We start from the raw sequence: 7263 nt of genomic DNA on the forward strand, positions 1-7263 counted from the left end.
AGACATTATTTCCGTCTTCTCCATGTCTTCTCTGTTTTGTTACTAGTAACATACGGGGTCAGAAATAGTGGGCACAGTATGAGATAGTTCAGAAATGAAGATATTCGGGATAAGCTGGGATAATTTCTGTGGTGGACAAGATACGGGAAGAGAGACTGAGATGGTTCAGACAGGTTGTCAATGGTGGGTCCAAGAAGAGGTAGAGATAAACAGAAAAAGTATTGGGGAAGGATGATTAGACAGGATATGGTACATCTTTAGCTTACCGAGGACATGACTATTGATAGGAGGGTGTGGATGTCGAAAATTAGAGTAGAAGGTTAGTAGGTAGTCTAACGTTTTTCCTTCCGGGTCCATGCCTGTAATTTTAGTATTATTCTCGTACTTTTTTATTCTTAGATTGTCTATTAATTACTACTTGATGTTACTTTTATTGGAATATACTATTAACCATTTGGTTTAGCTATATATAGTAATATATTTTATTCTTTATGAAATAATTGTTCATTTGATTTATCCAATTCATCAAAGTATTATTTTAAATATTCTTTATGGAATAATTATTTATTTAATTTATCCAATTCATTGAAGTATTATTTTAAATAGATCATTTGTTACATGTGTGTCCTTTAATTGTGTAGTAGACAATTTAGTATATGGAGTCTTAGCTCATGCACAAAAGATTTAATTGTGGGTTCTCTTATAAATTATGTTTACAATCGAAGATATTGTTCGGCAAAATATCTTGATAATTGTAGCACAAGATTAAAGTATAATTTATCTTGATTATGAGAGTGGTTTTACTTCAATTTCTTGTACTAGTATACTTAGTGTATATTGCATGAACCAAGTAGAGAAAAAATATTTTGTACTGAATATATAAAGTATTTTATTTTTGATTCATAAAATGAGCTTATACTCCTAATCTTGATTTATGTTATTATGATCAATGTGATTTTTTTTTATTGTTTTAATTTATCAAGGGTACAACTCTATTTTGAGTTAGTGTATGCCTAATAGATTGGAGAATAAGGAATGACATTTGTGAAATAATAATTAGTTGATAGAATCCATGACTCAACCTTGAGTTTGATAATACCCCTTTATGTAAGCTTTCATGAAAATCGGCCGATGAATTTTGTATCCGTTACATGAAATAGTTTAAGCGGAAGTATAAAGGATTTAATTAGTTGATTAAATTAAATTGTAAGTGATTTAGTTTAATTTAATAGTATTTTTAATCTTAATACGGGGAGTTAAAATAAGTATTGGTGAATTTTTAAAATTCATATTGAGGAGTTCAATTGCAGTTTTTTAGTGCAATAAACTGTGATTAATTATAGTAGGATTTAATTCACTCCAAATTTTCGAATTAATATTATAATTGGTAGCCTCTTATTATTTATGTGGTCAGTGCTATACCTATAAAAACCTTAGCAGACTTGAGAAAGAAGTTACTTGGGAGAAAAGTTCTCTATTTGAGTTGGATAAGGATTCTACTACCCTAGCATAATCCTACACGTGTTTGGGGTTGTTTTGGCTTAATTTCGTGTGCTACAAATAGAAGACTAGTTTCACCTAATAACTCACTTTGCAGAGTAGTAATATTTGACCACACAAGTATTTCTGTCTAAGGCTTACTAGGAGCATAGCTGAAACTGTAATCCTGGATTCTTGCCATGTGAACAAGTTGTGAAATTTTTTCGAAAGGTTAGTGTTTCTAATCTTTGTAATTAAATCATTGTCTAGATTACATGTATGTTATTTATGCGTGCTTCCGCTGCCCTGCTTCGGTTCTACTATTAGTTTGCTATTGTTAATGCTTCTTTTTCCTTGACTTTTTTACTATTGCATTTTTCTTTTCTAAATTACTGTATTTATGCTTACCTTGAGCCAATGGTCTATCAGAAATAACTTCTCTACCTGTACAAGGTAAATATAAGGTTTGTGTATACACTACCCTACTCAGACCACTTTATGATATTACACGAGGTATGTTATTATCGTACCATACTGGTTCGGATCGTTGGCCTAAACCCCCACCATAATGGTGAGATTATATTTTTTAAAAATATCCTAAATTCGTCAGTCATTGCAGCAAATTAATCTTCTCAATAGCTGCACAAGGCTGCATTTCCCTAACTCTATTATTGATGTAAATCCAAAGCTTTAATTGGCCCCTCCGTCATTTCTGGACTGATTTTTGTTCGCTGATTTGGGTTCATTTCGTACAGAAAATAAAAGAGAATCAAACACCTTTAAAAAAAAAATAAAAGCATGATGAGTTGTAGGTCTTAGTGCTGCTAAGGATTAGGGGATGACATAATAAAGAAGTGTTCTGGGACCCTTGAATTTTGATGATATTGCCATTATTGCACCCTCACACCTCTGAGTGCTTTTCTATCTAATTCCCACCCCTTGCTTGTATAAATATGTCAACCTAGCATTAATCCTCATTTCACAGCCAAGTACAAATTAAAACTTGCTAGTTTTTTGCAACTCTAGCATTTTGGGTGAGAGACTTGAGTGCTAGAAATATTCAATTCTTGGCTAGAAACATACTTAAATTAAAAAGAGATGTCTGGTCACTGGGCTTTTGCTTTTGGTGTTCTTGGTAAATAAAGCCTCTTTTCTCCTTCTTGCTTCTTGAATTGTTAGATATTCCTAGTTGAATTCTTAAATATCAAAAGCCTCTCCTTCCTTCTCTCTCTTTTTCAAAAAAAAAAAAGAGATCTTTTAACATACATACTACTCCCTCAATTTCAGCTTGTACGAACCTTTTCTAAGTATGATACTCAAATTAACTTATATTTTATGCGAATTTGGACATAGATTTTTAAAGTTTTTTGAAATAAAATTTACATATTTAGAATTACATAAAAGTACTATAAATCACATTCAAAATATTTAAAAGCTATTTGCAAAAAACATGATAGAAAAATCTTGTTTGACTCCCTAAATATTAATAATAGTAATAGTTTCATTCTTTCTTAAGTAGACAAGAGTGGGTTGCAGCCTAATTAGCTCATCTGCGTAAGTATGAGCACAATAACAAGTAGTGGATGTGTTTAAGCATATTCTCAGTAATTTACGCAGAATTTGTTTGATAATTGGTATGCGCCTTTCGAGCAAAATCACTTTAATTTTTTCCTAAAATATGTTCAAAGTCTTGCATGTCTTAAACTCATCGTTCATTTTTTTTCTTTTTCAACTTGCAGGTAACATTGTCTCGTTCATTGTGTTCCTTTCTCCACTGTGAGTTTCCATTTGCTTATAGTTTTGAAAATGTTCAGTTTTCTTGGTTTTTTTATCTGACTAACACTCATATTTTCACATTTGCAGGCCCACGTTCTATAGAATCTACAAGAAGAAATCAACAGAAGGCTATCAATCGATTCCTTATGTGGTTGCTCTCTTCAGTTCCATGCTTTGGATATACTATGCATTTCTCAAGACCAACACTACACTCCTCATCACTATTAACTCCTTTGGGGTCTTCATTGAAACTATCTACGTTGGTTTCTATCTGTTCTACGCACCAAAGAAAGCCAGGGTAGGGAATCAAGTACAAATTTTTTCTCCTTTAAGGAGTTCTTATATAACGTTAATCCTCACAATTTATTTGATGCAGGTCCAAACTGTGAAGATGCTCCTATTATCAGTGGTGGGTGGCTTTGGTGCTATTGTTCTGGTTACCCAATTTCTATTCAAAGGAGCAGTTCGAGGGCAAGTGGTTGGATGGATTTGCCTTGTGTTTTCCTTGTGTGTGTTTGTAGCACCCTTAGGCATTGTGGTGAGGTTTTACGTACAAATATTTCAAAACGTGGTCGTCTTCTCTATTTTTTTCCCATGCATGAAGAATATAATGCTGATGATTTTTCTCATTTTATGCAGAGAAAAGTTATAAAAACAAAGAGTGTGGAATACATGCCACTGCTCCTATCAGTGTTTCTCACGTTAAGTGCAGTGATGTGGTTCTTCTATGGTCTTTTACTAAAAGACATTAACATTGCTGTAAGTTCTATTTTCAAGCTCATATATACCACTTTTCTACTTTCATGTATTTACGCAATGTTTACGTACGAAAAATATCTTGGATCTTAATTATGTAGTTTCCTTCTTGCTATATTTTATAGGCACCAAACGTATTGGGATTCATCTTTGGTATTGTCCAAATAGTGCTCTACGTAATATACAGCAAAAAGGAGAAGGCAAACCTAAAAGAGCCGAAACTTCCAGAGATACAAAAGCCAGCAGTGATTGTGGTGGATGAGAACATGAATAAGAAGAAGATTCCAGAACTAACACAGGAACAGATTATTGATATTGTGAAGCTTGGTTTACTGGTTTGCGCAGATAAAGTACACGTAGCATCGTGTCCGCATGATAATACATGCGCAGCTAAAGTAGAAAACATACCCAAGCTGCAAACTGTGAAAGCCTAAAATATACTACTACTCTTAGTAGAACTTCACTTCTGGAATTGGCAGTGATTTTAGTATAGATTCGCACCAATTCTTGTTATTCCTCTTCTTTTTCCTAATATCCTATGTGTTAGTACACAAGTTAATTTTTACTCATGTTTCGTGTAAGCTTTCTCTTGTGTACGCAGAAAGATGAAATGGTTGTCTTGATACTTATATAGAGAGAGGCTGCTGGTTGTGTTGGCTAGATTATATTCTGTAACTAATAGCAATAAAAGTGAACTTTTATCCAATCATTGCGTTAACGTTCTATTTAGGGTATCGTTTTTATGCCGTACTATCAGTAAACAGCAAGAATATTTTATTTTAAATCACACATATCTTATTTTCAGAAAATTTTACAAAATTGATCAGCTCGTGTCATCACATTTGTGCAAGCATGCAGTCCTGAAATGTGGGATAGCAAGACACCTAAAGTGAATTACTTCTCGCGTTTCATTTTGTCTTAGTTTCACTGTACACTAATTTTATGAAAATAACAAAACTTTTGCGAGATTTGTTCATGGGCAGAAATAATGCATATTTAAAGTCGCATGAAAAAGTTGGCTCGTGACGTAAACAGTTTCTTTTTATAACTGTGGTGTTCAGTGGCGAGCCACATTGGTGTCTAGCGACACACCTTCGCCGAAATATTACACTATATTACTAGATAATTTTTATATTTTATGTATATTTACTATACGTTGACTTCCCTTGACTTTCGATGTAGCTAATTATTTATTTTGACACCTCTTGATGAAAATTCTGGCTCCGCCACTGGTGGTGTTCAGACATGAAATTTGAACCTAAGACTTCATGATCCCCACTTTATTGACCACTATGCCACAATTGGAACCTAAGACCAGATAGTTTATTAATTGATTTGTAAGATTTTTCCTTTTGAAAGCGCAATTGGAATTTCAATCAACTTATTCTGTTAGCCACCATGAAATTATACAAAGAGCTGGTGTAACTTGTTCTCACTGCTTGTTATTTAATTTCTGCTGGCCAAAATGAAAATTATCGGTGTGCATAGTTTGTTAAAACAATCAAAGATAATATTTCCCCCTACCCTACCTTGTCGGACAAAACCTCAACTGCAAAAAGGAGTATATTAAGGCCTAATCAAAGAAATTTTCCTCGGAGATAGTGCCGTGTATTTATTTCTTCATGTAATTCTGTAAATGCATCTTAATTCTACATTCTAGTCACACTTTTCTTCTCATATGTAATTAAATTACGTATGAATATTAGTAATATATATCAGTAAGGTGGGAGCACTACGCGATTTTTCAAGATAATTTCTTGCTACTTAATTAACTTTTTAGCTTAATTCTTCTAGCCGGTACACCCAAATTTAAGTTTGATCGGTTACATATTTTTAAGTTTATCCATGTAGAAGACCTTACCAATTATACCTTCCTTTTCCAAGATTTTCAGATGGAATCCGCAAAATAGTAAAAGAGTTACATCTAAACTTAAAAAAGACTACTGTATTTCATTCTGGACCCCTTCTTTTTAGGGATCGGCTTTTGATTGCTTTTTTACTTTTTTTTTTTTTTTTTGGTTTCTCACTTGGTGTCCGGTATCCGTATTAGAGCCTGACTATATCCGTATATACGGGTAAAAACCGAGCTCATGATACGCTCCGGCCTCCAATAGGGTAAAACGAGCGCGAGATATGATTGCAAAGGATCGGAATCGAAGCAAAGGTCTCATCGAGTCGGGGGCACATTGTTTGCCTTTGCGAATATCGGGGTCATGATTCGAGATCGATCCAAATCCTGTAATACTTCGGAGGATATTGTCGGGCAATCAAGCACGACCAACAAAAGGCCGTAATATCCGCGACCAGCCGAATATCACGGAGTGGTTCTCAGCACGTATCGATGAAGAACCGGCAATCAGTTAAATAGAAGATTTTTTACTTTTTATAGAGTTGTACTTAGAGTAGGATTCCCCTACTATATAAAGGGGGGGGGGCTGATAATTCATTAGGCACATTGTAACACACATTCCAAAGTAATATACCACTATTTTCACTGCTATTGCAAGCTCTTTCTCTCGTTCATCAAGATTATTCACAGTGAGCCCGGATCGAGGGTGAAAAAGTCACTAAGGCTGGAATCATCCTCCCCGCATGGTTTGAATTTACTGTATCTTTACTTGTCTATTCTAACTCAATTTACCGTTTTGTATCGAATTAATCCGCATATCCTTAAAACCACTCACAAATTTAATTGTTATCCAATTTTGAGGGTAAACAGTTTGGCGCCCACCGTGGGGATAAGGATAATAGTGACAATTTGATACAAATTTTCATAACACACCCTACTTCGCATTTGTTCTTTGAAGTGTCTTTGATTTCAGGTCAAAGTTTAAAATGTCGAACTCCCAATCTGCCCTCTAAACACGGATGCTGAGTTTGGCCACCTTGGCGAGACCAATAATACAGTGCCCGATAACGAGGTGCCCCCTGCCGGTCCCAACAGAATTCCGGCCGAGGACCCGATCGACGCCAACTCACATATGGCCATTAACACGAATTTGCCTACCGATCTTGAGAACAAAATCTGCGGGCGAGTCCGATCGGTAGCCCAAAATACTCGTGACGGTGAAGGAGATGAGATCAATTTATGAGTGATCTTCGAAATGCTACAGGCTCAGCAGGCAGCGATAGCCCAACTGCAGAACCAAAATCGCGCTCCCAGTAGAGTTGAGCCTGAACCGTCCCCGAAAAACCCTCGCAGAAATGAACCAGCCACATATAGGCCAAGTGAAGCTAAACCTGGGACCAACT

At 35.2% G+C, this 7263-nt stretch overlaps 1 protein-coding gene across 1 annotated transcript; it reads left to right on the plus strand.

Moving 5' to 3' along the window:
• Positions 1 to 2432: 2432 nt before the first annotated feature.
• LOC107791385 (bidirectional sugar transporter SWEET12) lies at positions 2433 to 4717 on the plus strand. The gene is made up of 6 exons (XM_016613442.2): positions 2433 to 2614; positions 3219 to 3255; positions 3343 to 3553; positions 3632 to 3793; positions 3895 to 4014; positions 4137 to 4717. The coding sequence occupies exons 1-6, from the start codon at positions 2578 to 2580 to the stop codon at positions 4443 to 4445; spliced, it is 876 nt and encodes a 291-aa protein (XP_016468928.1). The 5' UTR covers positions 2433 to 2577; the 3' UTR covers positions 4446 to 4717.
• The last annotated feature ends 2546 nt before the right edge of the window (positions 4718 to 7263 follow it).

This window comes from Nicotiana tabacum, chromosome 4 (genome assembly GCF_000715075.1).
Source record: "Nicotiana tabacum cultivar K326 chromosome 4, ASM71507v2, whole genome shotgun sequence".
NCBI lineage: Eukaryota > Viridiplantae > Streptophyta > Magnoliopsida > Solanales > Solanaceae > Nicotiana > Nicotiana tabacum.

Excerpts from the sequence above, each read along its gene's own strand:
- LOC107791385 (XM_016613442.2), top strand. The coding sequence starts at position 2,578 with ATGTCTGGTCACTGGGCTTTTGCTTTTGGTGTTCTTG. Across the intron at positions 3,794-3,894 it reads TAGCACCCTTAGGCATTGTG|AGAAAAGTTATAAAAACAAA; the intron begins GTGAGGTTTTAC and ends CATTTTATGCAG. Across the intron at positions 4,015-4,136 it reads TAAAAGACATTAACATTGCT|GCACCAAACGTATTGGGATT; the intron begins GTAAGTTCTATT and ends TATATTTTATAG.